This window comes from Trichosurus vulpecula, chromosome 4 (genome assembly GCF_011100635.1).
Source record: "Trichosurus vulpecula isolate mTriVul1 chromosome 4, mTriVul1.pri, whole genome shotgun sequence".
NCBI lineage: Eukaryota > Metazoa > Chordata > Mammalia > Diprotodontia > Phalangeridae > Trichosurus > Trichosurus vulpecula.
In genome coordinates, this window is record NC_050576.1 from 162,459,346 (window position 1) to 162,474,947 (window position 15,602).

The 15,602-nt window shown below is 48.4% G+C and overlaps 1 protein-coding gene across 1 annotated transcript; it reads left to right on the plus strand.

The window, feature by feature from the left end:
- The first annotated feature begins 311 nt into the window (after window positions 1-311).
- Window positions 312-14,039, plus strand: DCST2 (DC-STAMP domain containing 2). Its single transcript, XM_036754219.1, has 15 exons — window positions 312-582; window positions 1,418-1,588; window positions 4,091-4,192; window positions 5,097-5,294; window positions 5,591-5,656; window positions 6,145-6,358; window positions 7,365-7,522; window positions 8,947-9,111; window positions 10,222-10,389; window positions 11,614-11,714; window positions 12,148-12,278; window positions 12,649-12,776; window positions 13,377-13,470; window positions 13,607-13,771; window positions 13,859-14,039. The coding sequence occupies exons 1-15, from the start codon at window positions 327-329 to the stop codon at window positions 14,037-14,039; spliced, it is 2,298 nt and encodes a 765-aa protein (XP_036610114.1). The 5' UTR covers window positions 312-326.
- The last annotated feature ends 1,563 nt before the right edge of the window (window positions 14,040-15,602 follow it).

A 15,602-nucleotide genomic window follows, 5' to 3' on the forward strand; every position in this document is an offset into this window, starting at 1 on the left:
CATTCTACCTCTTTGACCCCCTCCTTTTATATTAAGGGGGAATATGTGTCGCCCTTTTCTCCTTGATTCCTGGTACGGTCCAGGGAATGCTCCAAGGATAGGAAAGGTTGTGACTCTCCCTCCCTACTCCTGACCTTAGAAACTAGGTAAAGTGGGAAAGGGAATTCTTCTTTAAGAGACGTTCTGGAACCTTAGAATATTGGTGGAGAAGTCTGGTAAATCCAAGCTTGTGGCTCCTTTAAGAAAGAGGTATCTCTGAGCAGAGTCCGATGGGCATCTCTAGGAGACCAGAGAACAGATGAGTACAGAAGCTCTACACCAAATCCATGGCTGGCAAAGAGGTCCCTTCGTGGGCAAAGGAACAGAGCAAGAGACAGGAAGTGGCTCGGAGTGTGGGTGGCTTTATCCTGGGCCTCTCCCTGGCTACGGCCTATGGACTTCTGGGCCTGTTTGTTCAGGGACACAGTCCTTGGACGTGCCTGGTGGCCACTATCTCTTTAGCTATCTTCTTGGGTCTAGGCATGGGCTTTTCCAGCTCTGTTCGAATCACTGTCCTGCTGCTGCTGCCTCAGGCCTTTTCTAGTGAGTCCAGCCACTTCAGGTGAGGGGGGAACTGAGGGGTTTTCCCTGCAGAGAAGAGAAAAGAGGGCTGGGAGAACACATGGATGAAAGACTCCTGGCCTGACGAGGTATCAAAACCAGGAGAACACTAGGGGATGGGGAGAAAGTCACTGAGAAGAGGGCCAAGACCTGGAAGGACACTGGCATCAAGGTGGCAGCTACAGGAACAATGGGGGAGATAGGTGAAGAGTCGTGATTAAGTGCTGGGGATACAAATAGAAAATAGAGACGATAGTTCCTTACCTCAAGAAGAGAAACAACACATGGAGGAGGGTGATGGCTAGAGAAGGAAGTCACAAGGAGGTCAAGAAATAGGGCAGCTCATGAATAGACCTTTTCCAGATAGAAAGGTAGAAATGACTGGTTTGAGTTCTCAAGAAAAAAGGAAAAAGGAGATGGAGAGGGGAACTCTGGACCCCCAGGGCAGAAAGTGGCTGGGGTAAAGATGAAGAAGTTTGGGTCCTGGGATGAAGATGAGGAAGATTGGGTCCTGGGGTGAAGAGGAGGAAGGTTGGGTCCTGGGGTGAAGATGAGGAAGGTTGGATCTTGGGCTGAAGATGAGGAAGGCTGGCTCTAGGGTATGCAGAGTGCCTCAGCTTTCCCAGGACTGGCCTCTGATGGTCTGGGGAGTGAAACAGCATTAGTAGCTGGAGGGTGAGGGTGGAAAAATAGCCAAATCCCAGTCTAGCTCTCCTTGGAGTGGCCTCTTGAAGGAACGACAAATTTGGGGTTGGGGTCTGAGAAGGGGTTGGAGTGATGCCCAGTGAGGATTCTGAGAGCTCCTTATCTCCACCAGGACAGGGCCGGACACTGCTACTGATTACAGCCTTCGGGTTGGTTATGCAGGGCCCCTGCGCCAACATTATCAGAAACTTCAGTAGGGCGAGTGATTCTGTGGCTTGCGGGGCAGAGCTGGCCCTTAACCAGAGTGCCGAAGTGCTTCAGCGGGCCCGGCAACCCCTAATCAGTAAGAGCTCCCTCCCTTCTGCCCCCTCTTCACCTCCTTCTCCAGGGTTATTGCTTTTTTCCTGCTCTCACCTCCCTCCCTACTTCAATATCCCAGTGTCTTGAGTATTGGGCATTGTGCTTTCTACTTTATAATGACGGGTCTTGGAAAGGAGGGTGGTCTAGTGGTCTCAAGAAGAGCATGTGGAACCAGATGATATGGATTCATACGCTCATTCTACAGCCTATGTGACCTTGGATAAATTACTTCTGCTCTCTGGGCTTGTTTCCTCATCTGTGAAATGAGGGATTCAAACTCTCAGGCCTCTTCCAGCTCTATATCCTATGATCCAATGGAACCCCAGCATCCTTGCCCATCCTCCGAGATATATCCACTCCCATTTCTACAGCACTTTCAGGTTGACAAAGGGCTTTCTTCACAATTGCACTGGAAGGGAGGTAGTGTTCCAATATCAGTTCTGACTAGCTTGGCAAGATGGGCAGGAGCCTCTGCTTCCTCCTCACAGTTTCTGAACTCACTTCCCTTACAGAATTCTGTCTGTTGGCTAATCCTGCGGCCATGAAGCACCTTGAGTAATGTTCCCTTCTGTTCCGTTGCTTCCTCCCGAACCCCCTATGGCAAGGGCCAACTGAGCTATATAGGTGGCCCCCTCTCCCAAAATGACCTCACTTAGGTTGAAATATCCCCTGTTCACCACTGCCACTGAGAAAAAAAAAATGTCTAGCTTGGGCTCTGGTAAGAATTCATTTTTTATTAAGATTTTTTATTTTTAGTTTACAACACTCAGTTCCACATGATTTTCTTCCCTGCCCCCTCCTCCCTCCCCAAGACAGCATGGAATCCAACATATTCTCTACATATAACTTCACATTGAACTCACTTACACAATAGTCAAGTTGTAAAGAATTATGACCAATGGAAGGAATCATGAGAAAGAAGAAACAAACCCCTCCGCCCCAAAGAGAGAGGAAAAAAAACAAAGGGAAAAAAAAAGGAGAGCAAACAGTGTGCCTCAATCTGCATTCAGTCTCCATAGTTCTTTCTCTGGATGTAGATAGCTCTCTCCATCATGAGTCCTTTGGAGTTGTTTTTGCCCCTTGTGTTGATGAGAAGAGCCAAGTCTATCAGGGTTAGTCATCACAGAATCCATATATCTGTGGTTGTGTATAATGTTCTCCTGGTTCTGCTCTGCTCGCTCAGCATTATATCATATAGGTTTTTCCAGGTTATTGTAAAGTCCATATCTTCCCCATTTCCTATAATACAACAGTGTTCCATCACATTCATACATTGCAACCTGTTCAGCCATTCCCCAATTGATGGGTATCCCCTTTGATTTCCAATTCTTTACTACTGCAAAAAGAGCCGTTATAAATATTTTTGTACATATGGGTCCTTTTCCTACTTGTGTGATCTCTTTGGGGTACAACCCTAGAAGTGCTATTGCTGGGTCAAAGGGTATGAACCTTTTTATGGCCCTTTGGGCGTAGTTCCAAATTACTCTCCAAAATGGCTGGATCGTCTCACAACTCCACCAGCAATGTAACAATGTTCCAATTTTCCCACATCCTCTCCAGCATTTATCATTTTCCTGTTTCGTTGTTTTAGCCAATCTGACAGGAGAGATGTGGTATCTAAGAGTTGTTTTGATTTGCATTTCTCTAATCAGTAGTGATTTAGAGCATTTTTTCATATGCCTATAGATAGCTTTAATTTCTTCCTCTGAAAACTGCCTGTTCATATCCTTTGACCATTTCTCAATTGGGGAATGACTTGTATTCCTATAAATTTGGCTCAGTTCCCTGTATATTTTAGAGATGAGGCCTTTATCAGAGACACTAGTTGCAAAGATTTTCTCCCAATTTTCTGCTTCCCTCCTAATCTTTGTTGCATTGGCTTTTTTTATACAAAAACTTTTCAATCTAACATAATCAAAATTATCCATTTTGCATTTTGTAATGCTCTCTATCTCTTGTTGTGTCATGAATTCTTTGCTTTTATATAAATCTGACAGGCAAACTATTCCTTGCTCTCCCAAATTGCTTATAGTATCAGCCTTTATTCCTAAATCATGAACCCATCTTGATTTTATTTTGGTGTATGGTGTAAGATATTGGTCTATGCCCAGTTTATGCCCTACCATTTTCCAAATTTCCCAGCAGTTTTTGTGAAATAGTGAATTCTTAGCCCAGAAGCTGGATTCTTTGGGTTTATCAGAGTAGATTGCTATGGTCTTTGACTACTACGTCTTGTAAGAATTCATGTAATACTCATTTTAAAAGCAGTTTAGGGAGGCTAAATGATTGAATTCTGTTAGCACACTTAGTAAGTGGCCAAGGCTGCCTTCTGACTATTGGATAATGTCCCTTCCCAAATACCAAGTGGTAGTCCATGTTCCCAGGCTCTGGGCTGATATCCTCCATACCTCAGGGGTCAGGGCTCAGACCTCTGGGAAGGATTTCCCCAACCCACCTCCCTTTATCCCTTGCTATTTCTTACTAGGTGCCCTGAAAAAGATCAAGGCCATTGCGGGGAAGGCCAAGGAGGTGGCTGATCGGATCCGAAAGTTCTTCCGTTCTATCATGGATGGTGTGAAGCATGTGGGTCAGTTCATTTGTCTACAGTATTCTCTTTCCATAGCAAAAAAGCATAGTGAAACTCCCTCTTCCTCTCACCCCCTAACTTTTCTTCCTGATGTGTTCATCTTTGGTCTGGGCCACTCTCCCAACAGACCCTCTTATATTCCATTTGACTGATCCAATAAAAACAAAACAAAAAACAGAAACAGAAAACTCAATGATCCTGTCCTCCAGACCTAGCACTTGGATGAGAGATGAGATCCAGACATCTGGTAACCTTGTATTCTTCCTTAGCCCCAAGTGGGTCGCCCTACTTTGAGAAAGAGGATTGTCAACCATGCCATCATACCAGCCCCCAGCCCTAGTACCTTCCTGGGAAGCCAGAACCATCAGGAGGCAGCACAGAGGTCCTGGCCATTCCTCCTCCCTCCAGGGAGAAGAAGGAGAGGGGAAGGAAGAGGACAGAAGGGAAAAGGCATAGGCATTGTGCTACACATTTTGCAAATCTTATCTGGGATGTAGGTGCTATTATTATCCCCATTTTACAGCTGAGAAAACTGAAGCAGGCAGAGGTTAAATGACTTGTCCAGGGTCACACAGCTAGTAAGTGTCTGAGGCTGGATTTGAACTCACATCTTCTTGACCGAAGTCCTGCACTCTTTTGCCACCTAGCTGCCTATTTCCCCTTCTACCTTCCCTCATTTTCCAGATCTACCCTGTCACATAAGGAAGAGAATCAATTATAGTAGAAGTGGGCTCTATGTAAGAGAGAAAATGTATGAGAGGATAGTATCAAACCATCCATCCACCTATTCATCCATCCATCCATCCATCCATCCATTCATCTATCCATCCATCTGTTTATGTGTCCAGCAAATAAATATTTATTGGATGCTCACCTCTCCCCCTTCTCTCCCTCTCCCCACCAGTCAGGGCCCTGAGGAATGTGTGGTACTGGCTTTTGCACATTGGCGATGTGTGCAATTCTGAGCTAGGCTCACCCTACGGAAAATGTGCTAGGATCTTTGATGATGCCAAGGACAGCTGCATGAAGGCAGTGCCCCAGTTCTACCACCTCTGCTATATCCTCATGCCTTTCAAGCTGCTACTCTGTGGTCTGGCTAGTGGTGAGGATGGGCCCACTGTAGAGGTGGCTGGGGAAATCACTGTGTAGTGGGATTAGGGGGTGGAAGTGGGTGGTCAGGGTGGGGAAGAGACAATGAGAAAAGGTTGAGAGATGGGGCTAGTAAGGACTTGGGTTCAATGGGGAGGACATAAAACCAAAGAAGGGACACCAATGGAGGTGCAGAGTGAGAAGCAATAGAGTCATTGGAGGATATGGCTGATACTGGGAGATGAGTGACCCCATTGATCTGTTCCTCCTTCTGATATTGCCATCTTCTCACCTCTCTGCCCCTTCCAGTGGCCCAGCTGTTCTGCGTCATCCCCCACTATATACAGCCATTCTTGAGGACCACCATTGGCACCCGTGAGTCACCCTGCCCTATTTCCTACCAGAGGTGCTCCCCAATTCCCAATAAGCTGATCTCTTCAGGTTGGCCAATCATTATTCTCAGGGCTGCTTCTCAATTTCTGGGGTTCCTCTTCCTTTTCATTCATATTCCATAGGATGCCACTCCATGGGTCCATATGCACATGCAATGTATTCTAACACAAAATACTTTTATGTGCTTTATCTCCCTTTGAGGTCAAGAACTCCTTAAAGGCAAAAGGCTTTGTTTTATTTATCTTTGTAGCTTGGCATGTCCTCCCCTACCCTCTACACTATCAGAGTGCTTGGCACCTATCAGACACTCAATGTTTGAATGAATGCATGAACGAATAATTCCTCCCACCCTGATCGGTTCTTTTGTTCATGGATGTGACTGACATGTTTCATATTTGATCCCTCCTCCTGCATGGGGTTGTACCTTTGCCCTAACTTTACTCACTTCTTATTTCTACTCCCTTCTCTAGCGGTGATTGGAGTGATTAACCGTGTGCGTAGTGAGTTTGAGTTCAATGTCACAGCCTCCCACCACTTCAAAGTGAATCTCAACTCTTCCCGAAGCCTGTCTCAGGTGGCCTTTGACCTTCGAGAGGCTGTCAACCTAAAGCTACATCCAATCAGGGAGACCTTGGCCTTCCTTGGCCACACTACTCCGTTACTGTTAATTTTACTCTACCTCCAGTAAGGCAGGGGTGGGGTGGGGTGGGGGGAGATGTGGAAGGCAGGGGATCTGGGAGTAGGGAGTGGGGAGAAGCCTTGCAGTGATAGGAGCATCTGACATTTCTTAGAAAGGGTTTCCAGGTTGATACTGACCAATCCAAACCTAGGACCAGGGGTAGGAAGGTATGAACCTACCAGGGTATAGCATGGTTGTTTTTTTTTTTCTTCCTTTATTTTTTAGTTTCATTAATGCTTTGTTTAGACATTTTCCAATATCTCCTCCCTGAAACCTTTCCTCTAACAAAAAAAAAAAACTTTATGGAAACCAATCAATGCAACAACCATGTGTGACAGTAGTAGTAGTAGTAGTACTGGTAGTAATAATAATAAATTATATAGCAACTACTGTATGCTAGATACTGTGCTAAATGCCTTATAAATATTATCTCATTTGATCCTGACAATAACCTGGGAAGTAGGTATTGTTATTATCCCAATTTTTCAGTTAAAGAAACTGAAGCGAAGTGAGACTAAGTGACTTGCCCAAGATCATACAGCTAAGCTATGTCTGAGATTGCATACGAACTCAGATCTTCCTAACTCTAGGCCCAGCCCTCTACCCCTTAGCACCAACTAGCTGCCTCCTGCAGTACCTCTGACAACGTATGTCATAGTCTGTGCTCTTTAAAGAGAGGAGGGAAATACGTTTCATCATTTGTTCTCTTAGATTAAGATTGATTATTTACATCATAGCTTATCTTCCTTTTAATAAGCACATATGTTCGTTTGTTTTAAACTTTTTTTAACATATTTTTAATGCCAGAAAATCCCCCTTCTCCATGGCCCAGATTTATAAATCAAGCTGCATTTGTGAGAATGAAGGTCCATAACCTCAAAAGGACAGTGGTGGGGGTGAACTTGCCAAGTGTTGTATAAATCCCTAGGGCAGATAATCTCAGCTCTGGACTTCTCTTTGGAATGAGGCCCTGAAGAACTCTGATACCTCCCTCACCACTCCCTCTTCCAGAGCTCTCTTTTACCGCTACTACTACCTGACTCAGGACAACTTTGACAATATCTATATAACCAACCGCTTCATACATATGGATATCATCCGGGTCCAGGCTGGTCTGCCTTCAGTCCTCCCCCTGAGCTCCAGGGAATGCACCCGATACATCCGGCCAGGTGATTGTGTTGCTCCAAAAGACAGAAGTTTCCTAAAGACAATATTAGGAGGTGTCTGAGGAAGGGTCAAAAGGTGGATGAGAAAGGGTAGGATTGCTAGGACCCTGTGCTACGGAAGTCTAGTTACTATCAGTATTGACCACTTTGTTTGCAGACCTCTATCATTAATGTTAGGAAAAGATTCAGATGGAGCAGTATTCACAGACTCTGCCTTTGGGGAGAGTCCAATCTTATGAGATTAAACACTCCTTCCTCTTCCCATTACCACTGCCTGAAGGACATAGACGAAGAGAGAGGGAAGTTCCAGTGATTTATCCAGACAAAACTCTACATATCACAATTGGAGGCATGGAGAGGGATGGGAGGGCCATCAGATGATAGGTGGTTACTTTGGGAAGACTTCCTGGAAGAGGTCTTAGACTGGCGATGGGAAGGAGGGAGGCTACCTAAGACGGGCAGAGGGGATCGGGTAGAGAATGAATGGTTCATGTGGGGCTGGGAGACAAGGGCCGATTTTGCTCTGCTATAGTGGAGAAGTGGAGTTGAAGATTCTAGGAAGACAAGGCTGATGTGGCCATGAGTGGGCATCATCGCCATCACCACTTAAACTCTCAGTGTCCCTAGCGAGTCTCTTAAGACTATGGATTGCAGAGAAGGTGAAGACCAGCATTGGTAGAAGGGATTTTCCTCCTCTGAGAGTTCCCTATATCAATGAAATAGCAGACATAATCATCACCATCATCACCAGTGAAATAACTTATTTGGAGCTCTTTGTAAATCTTAAAGTACTATGTAAATGTTAAAACACTATAATAATAGTTAATATTTACATAGCACTTTCATGGTGAGGGTGTGGGATTCTACATATTGTGGCTGTGTATTTTTTGACAAGACATTCCCTGACCCCCATCTTCACCATTCAGCTTGATTTTCTAGATGAGAAGACCGAGGCCCAGGTAGGTTGCCAAGTATGACTAAATATAACAGAACATTGTTGTCGTTGTTTCGGTCATGTCTGGCTCTTCATGACCCCATTTGGGGTTTTCTTGGCAAGGATACTGGAGCGGTTTGCCATTTCCTTCTCCAGCTCATTTTACAGATGAGGAAACTGAGGCAAACAGAGTTAAATGACTTGCCCAGAGTCTGACGGCTAGTGTCTGAGGCCAGATTTGAACTCTGGTCCTCCTAATTCCAGGTCAGGTGCTCTATCCAGTGTACCACTTAGCTACCCATGACCAAGTAGGACTCTTATTTCTTAGTGGACAGGGTCACGGTATCGGGTAGAGGTAACAAGATCCCATAATGGAAGGGACTCTTTTACTTGTTGCCTAGGCCACTTTCATGGGTACCACTTCCATGTAGCACCTCTGTCTGTGCTGAGTCTCTGGTGCCAGCCTTCCTCTCCCCTAGACTCTTCCTTTCAGGTTCCCTACGCCTGTCTAGGATGGAGCGGCTGCATTACGCCTTGGCAACCTTCACCCTAATCAGACATCTGCTGGTGGTGTTGCTACTGGTGGCACTGGACTATGCCATCTTCTGGCTGCTGGACCTGGCTCGCTATTGGCTGCAGGGGGAGATCGTGGCTCGGAGTGAGAGCACCCCGCCCCCCTCCCCCCGCCCTCACCTCAACCTGGCCCTCCTCCATTTGCCGTTTGCCCTCCTCTGGACCCTCTGACCTACCCACTTGACCTCTCTCCAGGTCTTACTCTGCATTCCCTTCCTTTAAACTTCCAACCAATTCTTATCTCTTGTCCTGGATCAAAAGACAGTGAGCTTTAGAGTTGCACTGGATGTTACTATCCCTACTATCTCCTATGCAGTAGTGATCATCCCTTCAACCCTCTGGGCCAGGAGGGTTTTTATATGCATTTGAGGAAACAGACTCATCAAAGAGAAGTGATTTATTCAATGTCACCAAAGCAGTACTTCAAACCCAGGTTGTCTGACTCCAAAGCCAGTTCCCGCTGAACAATAGCATGTATCTCATGCTTTAAGGTTTGCAGAAGCCCTTGAGAGCATCTCCTCTGACCCTCACTGGGGTCAATCCTGGGAAGTGGTACTGTTCTTATTCCCATGTTATAGGTGAGGACCCTGAGGCAGATAGAAGTTAAAGGGCTAGCCCAAGGTCACACAAATAGTTAAGAGTCTGAGACAGGATTTGAATTTAAGCCTTCCTTTGTTTGTTATTGGAGGCCATCAGGGTTAAGTGACTTGCCCAGGGTCATATAGCTAGTAAGTATCTGAGGAAATATTTGAACTTAGGTCCTCCTGACTCTACTCTATCCACTAAACTTAGGTCTTCCATAATTCCAAGTCAAGTCCAGTGCTCTTCACCACCACACCACCCATTTGCCTTTTTCATCTGGTTATTTTGGCTGACATGAGTTGAACATAGATTCTACTATCTGCCTGTTTTGATGTAGGCATGGTGCTTTACCCATTTGAAATGGGTTAGGGGTGATGGTTCTGAGGCGCTGCTGGGCTCTGGGCAAAGAGTGTGAGTGTGTGTGTGTGTGTGTGTGTGTGTGTGTGTGTGTGTGTAAAATGAGAAAGTGAGGCTCTTGGCCTCTTCCTGCCCAGAGGATCTAGGGGCTTCCCTATCCCCAATGGTTACATTTCCTGGCTATAAGTGGTCTTCTCAAAGAGGGAAAGCCGAAATGGGATGATTTCACTACCCGTCCTATCCCTTGTGTTCCCAGACCCTGTGTTGGTGTCAGTGACTGTACAGGGGACAGGCTACGTGGGACAGATCTACCGTGACCTGGTGTCAGTATTTGACATCCTTCAACAGGGAAATATCACCATCCTATCCCGTCGCTGCCTTCTCCGTACATCAGAACCCAACTACAGAAGCTATATACTCATTGGTAACTATTCAGGGGTCACTGAGAAGGATACACAGATCCAGAGGGCCCTAGGAGATTCAATCAACACTAGAAGGTTGAGATTTTAAAAGTGAACTAAATGACAAAATGGATTCAAATTAGTTGAATGTGCAGACCCAAAGAATAGTATTGACTGATAGGTGGTGTCAAGCAGGAGAGATGTGCCTAGTGGAGTACTTAAGGATCTGTCCCTGGCCTACCATTTGGTGTTTTTTTCTCTTTCTTCTTAAAAAAAATTATTGATTTGGATGATGGCATTAGTAGCATATTAATAAAATTCATAGATGATATAAAACTGAAGAGGATAGTTGCAAGATAGATGCAGCCATCCAAAAAGATCTCTACAGATTAGTGTGGTAGACCAAACCTAGGAAGATGCAATATAGGAGGGATAAATGTAAAGTACTTCACTTGTGTTCAAAAAGTCAATTGCACAAAGACAAGATAGTGGAGACATGAATAGACTGAATTTCATGCAAAAGAAAATCAGGAGGCTTTAGTGGAATGCAAGCTCAAGTATGAATCAATGATGTTGGGGACATAGAAGAGAGAAAACAGCAATTTTAGGCTACATTGATAGTGATGGAGAGGTGATATATTCTAGTAGGTAGGGGGTGCTGGCCTTAAAGTCAGAAAGACCAAGGTTTTTTAAGTCCTAGTTTCTGACACATAGTCACTGTGTGATCATGGGCAAATCACTTAACCCTAGAAATGACAACACCTGTCTTCTCTACTTCACCCAGCTGTTGTAAGAATCAAATGAGATAATTAATGTGAATTGTTTTATGATGATAAAGTGTTATATGCAATACTAGGGCAGCTAGGTGGTGCTAGGTGATAGAGTATCAGGCTTGGAGTCAGGAAGATGTGAGTTCAAGTCCTGACTCAGACACATATTGTGTGACCTCCCCCACCCCGTCCCGAGTCACTAAACCTCTCAATCCCAAGTCTGGTCCAAAAAAGAAAGTAAATGTTAGTTACCGTTATAATGATTGTTAAGGGTACGAGGTTGATGGGGGGGTGGGGTGGGGGTGGGGAGAGAGAAGTTCCAGAAAATGGAGCCCATAGCATTTGGGAGTCATAGCATTGGGAAGTAGGGTCTCTCACCTGTCCTCATCAGGACCTGTGCAATGGGGGGGGAGGATATAGGGCAGTCCCAGTGTGGGTCTTGTATTCCTCCTCTGATGACACCCACCTTGTCCACAGGCCTCATGTACGGCCTGTGTTTCTTTGTTACCTTCTTTGGTTCTTATGTTGGGCGGATGAGTCGGATCATCTGTGCTTCCTACTACCCATCCCGGGAGCAGGTGAAGGGCCTACAGTCCCAATGGATGGGGTGGAGGGAGGGCAGTCTTATTCTGAACAGTGGTTTACTGATCAGAAGTAGTTAGGAGTTTGGGAAGTTTGGGAAACTCAAAGTCTTTACTTCCATTTCTGAGTGCCCCAGATTCCATAATCTCTGTAGACCTCCCCCAGGGCAAACAGAGAGAAGCCTCTCAGCACAAAACTTCTTAGGATGAGTGTCTTTGGGTTGAGGATACTTTAGGTGGGGTCTTCCACATAATCCTACAGTTTTACAGCTGTAATATCAGGGGTTTGGTAATTCCCTTTGTGTCCCTTCCCTCCCAACTGTCTTTGCTTAACCATAGGCAAGGGAAATCCTTCCTTTTTGATTTGGGTAGAAATCTGTCCACTGTTGGACCTCAAACCATTGAGCACTCCCTCCAACATCTCATCCAGGAACGGATCTCCTTCCTGTACAACGACCTGCTGACCCGCCGATCCAACCTGCCCGCTTCTCTGGTCGGTGCTGTGAGGCGTCGGGCAGCTGACCAGGGGCACACCAACATTCTCCTTGTGCTTGCTGCCAAGTGAGTTTTTCCCCCCCCCTTTCTCCCTGAAGAGAAAGTCCAACAGCAGATGATCTAGGGGGTCAGAGTGGAAATTTGCCCTTAAGTTGAACATGCAAAATACTCGTGCAAAGAGGTACCTAGGGATTTATGGAATACTCTGAAGGATTCTCTAGCAGGATAGAAGGTGGAAATGGGGCCAAAGAAAGAGGAATAGCTGGTTGGTTCAATGGGGGTTATGCTGTAGGAAGGCCTTCCTAATAGTCAGGTCAAAAGGGCGAAAGTAATGGGAGAAAAAAAGGACCGGCTTGGCCCGTCATCCATAGAGCTTTAGGGTGGGTTAGGGGAGGGGATGCCCCATCCAGAGGCTGTACCCAAAACCCTCCTGCAGGTGGCCCCGCCTGATACCACTGATCAATTTCCTGGGAGTACATGAGACCTACTGTCTGGGCTGTGGGAGGCCTCAGAACGAACATGAGATGGAAGACTTTGTGTCCTGCAGCACCCCAGGTTGCAGAGGTAGGCCTGCTGGGAATCACCAGACTCTTGCTGTGGAGGTGCCAACACGGTACCATGGAAAGAGCTCTGGATTTGTCATCTTTTAAAAGGTTAGGTTCCAATCCCATGTATGTCACTCTGAAACCTAAGGAGTCACTTAGCTTTCCTACTCTGTTTCTTTTCTCTGTAAATGAAGGGTGTGGACTGACTGGCTTCTAAGGTCCTTTCCAATTTTATATCTATAATTCTACTTCATTTGCATAGAGACAATCCATTGTGGTCCATAATTTACATAAGCTTTGCATAGGTTTTACATTTGGATCCAGTGTTATCGCTGTGCATGGACTAGTTTACATATGGGCATGGTGATTTGCATATGCATTTTGTGATTTGCATAAGGCAGACACAAATTTGTGAGTTTTGGCCTAATTTGCATTGTACCCTTTCTGCAATTTGCATATAGTTCTATTATTGCATGGCATTCCATCATTTGCAGCCCAGTAAGGTGGTGGGGGGCCAGGAAGAGCTCCAGGAAAGTTGGGGTGAGGAGAGAGGACAGAGGGAAGGGGGTGGCCAGGCCAAGTGTTCCCCATATCCTACTCCCTGGGCTCCACCTCCCAGGCCTCTTCTGCAGATCCTGCTTCCGGCTCCTGGATAACACCTGCTCAGTGTGTGCGGCGCCCCTGACTCCCCAGGGGGACCTGGATCTGGAGCTGTGAGTGCTCAAGAACACAGCTAGCCACGGGGGTTGGTTCCAGGAGGTAGAGGGTAGGGCTAGTGGAGGGGAATTCTCTTGTCCAGGAAGATTCAGAAACAACCTCCAGGTCCCTAAATCCCGAGGTTTCCTCCAGGGACTCCAGTGACGACGAGCACCCCCGCCTGTGGCTGGCTTCAGCCAAAAGCCTGAGCAAGAAGAGGCGAAGGCGGCTTGAGAAAAAGCTGAAGGCAATCCTGGGGAAAGCCAGGTTCAGGAAGCTCTCTCTCCCTTCTAACCGAGATTCAACCTGTAACCCAAGGTGAGAGAAGAGCAGGGGGCAAGAGGAAGAGTAACGGGGAGGAGGTCCCGCTCCCCCGCTCCCCCGGACATTTTCTCTTCTTCCCAGCAATGAGACTGATTCTGGCTGTGACAAGGGGCAGGAGAGTGAGGTTGGGGTCAACGGCGATGAAGCCCAAGGCGAGGCAGAGAATGAAGACGAACCCAAATCGGCCCCACGGGCCACCTCCACCCGATCTCCTTCCGTCCCTATCACCATCCCCCCTCCTCCGCCCCTCCCCCCGAAATAGCTATTGACCCCTCTGGTTCCCAAGCCCGCCAACCTCCGCCTCCAGACCCCCACCCCGACCCGTAATTAAAGGAGGAAGGAGAGGCCAACACAAGTGCGAATCTTAAATTATTATTATTTTCTTCCTGCTGTTTACACCCGAGGGGAGGGAAAGGGAATGGGGCAGGAGAGGGGGAACTGCCCCCCCCAACCCTAAGGCACTGACTGGAAAAGCCAAGGGAAAGGGGAGGGGAGGCCAAGGTGTCCCCAGTCTCCCTCCCCCCAGCCCTGGGCCCCCCACCACCTGAAATGCTAAGATGGGGCCCGGGGCACCCAACCCCCCCAATATATTACATCATCACGCCTTAAATAGATACAGGGACTGGTCCCGCTACCCCCTCCCCTGACCCCCCTAGCCCGGGGGGAGAGGCCTGAGCAGCTGTGCAAATGGGCATGGGGCATAGTGGGAGGGGGAAAGGAGGGAAGACAGCACCGGCCCCTGAACCTGCCCCCCCCAGGGAGGGGTTGGGGCCACTAGGCCAGGGAGGGGGAATAGTGCAAGGCAGAGTTGGGGTGGGGGAGGGAGGGACCCCCCCTTACCAGCCCAATCAGCAGAGCCCAGGCCACAGTGGGGGTCCAGCACCCAGCGAGGAAGAGGGCTGGAGAGAGCCCCCAGCACCCTCCCGTCACCCCAGGAAATCAAGAGGGAATTAAAATTTTCAAACTAGATTTCAACAAGACCAACAGAAGATGCTATGTACAGAAGGATGGGTGGATTGGATCCTAAGGGAGTCGGGGTGGGGGGAGGGCGAGAAGAGTTTCCCTACCCAACACAGGAGAAGCCCCCAAGGAACAGGGGCTGCCCCAAGGGCAGAAGAGGGACAAGTTATTTGTGCAGCCCCTCCAGGGATCTGCATTCAAGTTGTTGCCCCGCCGCTGCTGACGCCGCCAGGGGGCGCTCGCCCACAGGCAGCGGTGGTTTGGAATGGTGGAATCTACTGCCCGAAGCGGCCGCGAGGGGCGCTCGCGCTCGCTCACCAGCCCGCCGCCAGGTGGCGACCGCAAGCCCCACTCCGTAAGTCTCGTCCGCACCACCTCCCCACGCCCCCCCCAGCCCGAGCGCGGCAGCGGCGGCAGCCCCAGCAGCTGCAGCGCCAGCCCGGGGGCGGCGTGAGTCAGGGGCGCGGCGGCGGCTGCACCAGCGGTAGCAGCGGCGGTGGCGGCAGCTCGCACCTGGGCGGGGAGGGGAAGAGAGCCGGGGAAGGGAGGGCAGGGCTAGGATGGGACGAAGCCCGGCCCGCCCAGCCCTCTGGCCCCGGGCGGGGAGCGGCGGGAACAAGACATTCCCTGCCTGGGGACGCGGGAGGGGAGGGGAGCGGGTGGGGCTCCTCCTGCTGCCCCCGGGGGCGGGCGAGAGGATCTGGGCACCCCGCCCCCTGCTTGCTCCTCGGACCCCGTGACTCAGCGCTGGGAACTGGGCGGAGGGACGGCGGGGGAGCCGCCTTCGCTTCTGCCCCAGTTTCCCACTGGTGCCCCCCACCCCCAGTCCTTCCTTCCCTGCAATCTCCCACTCAACTCCCCCGCT

Coding starts and splice junctions, on each gene's coding strand:
- DCST2 (XM_036754219.1), top strand. CDS start 327: ATGGCTGGCAAAGAGGTCCCTTCGTGGGCAAAGGAACAGAGCAAGAGA. Junction 1,589..4,090: donor GGCCCGGCAACCCCTAATCA/GTAAGAGCTCCC, acceptor ATTTCTTACTAG/GTGCCCTGAAAAAGATCAAG. Junction 10,390..11,613: donor CAGAAGCTATATACTCATTG/GTAACTATTCAG, acceptor CCTTGTCCACAG/GCCTCATGTACGGCCTGTGT.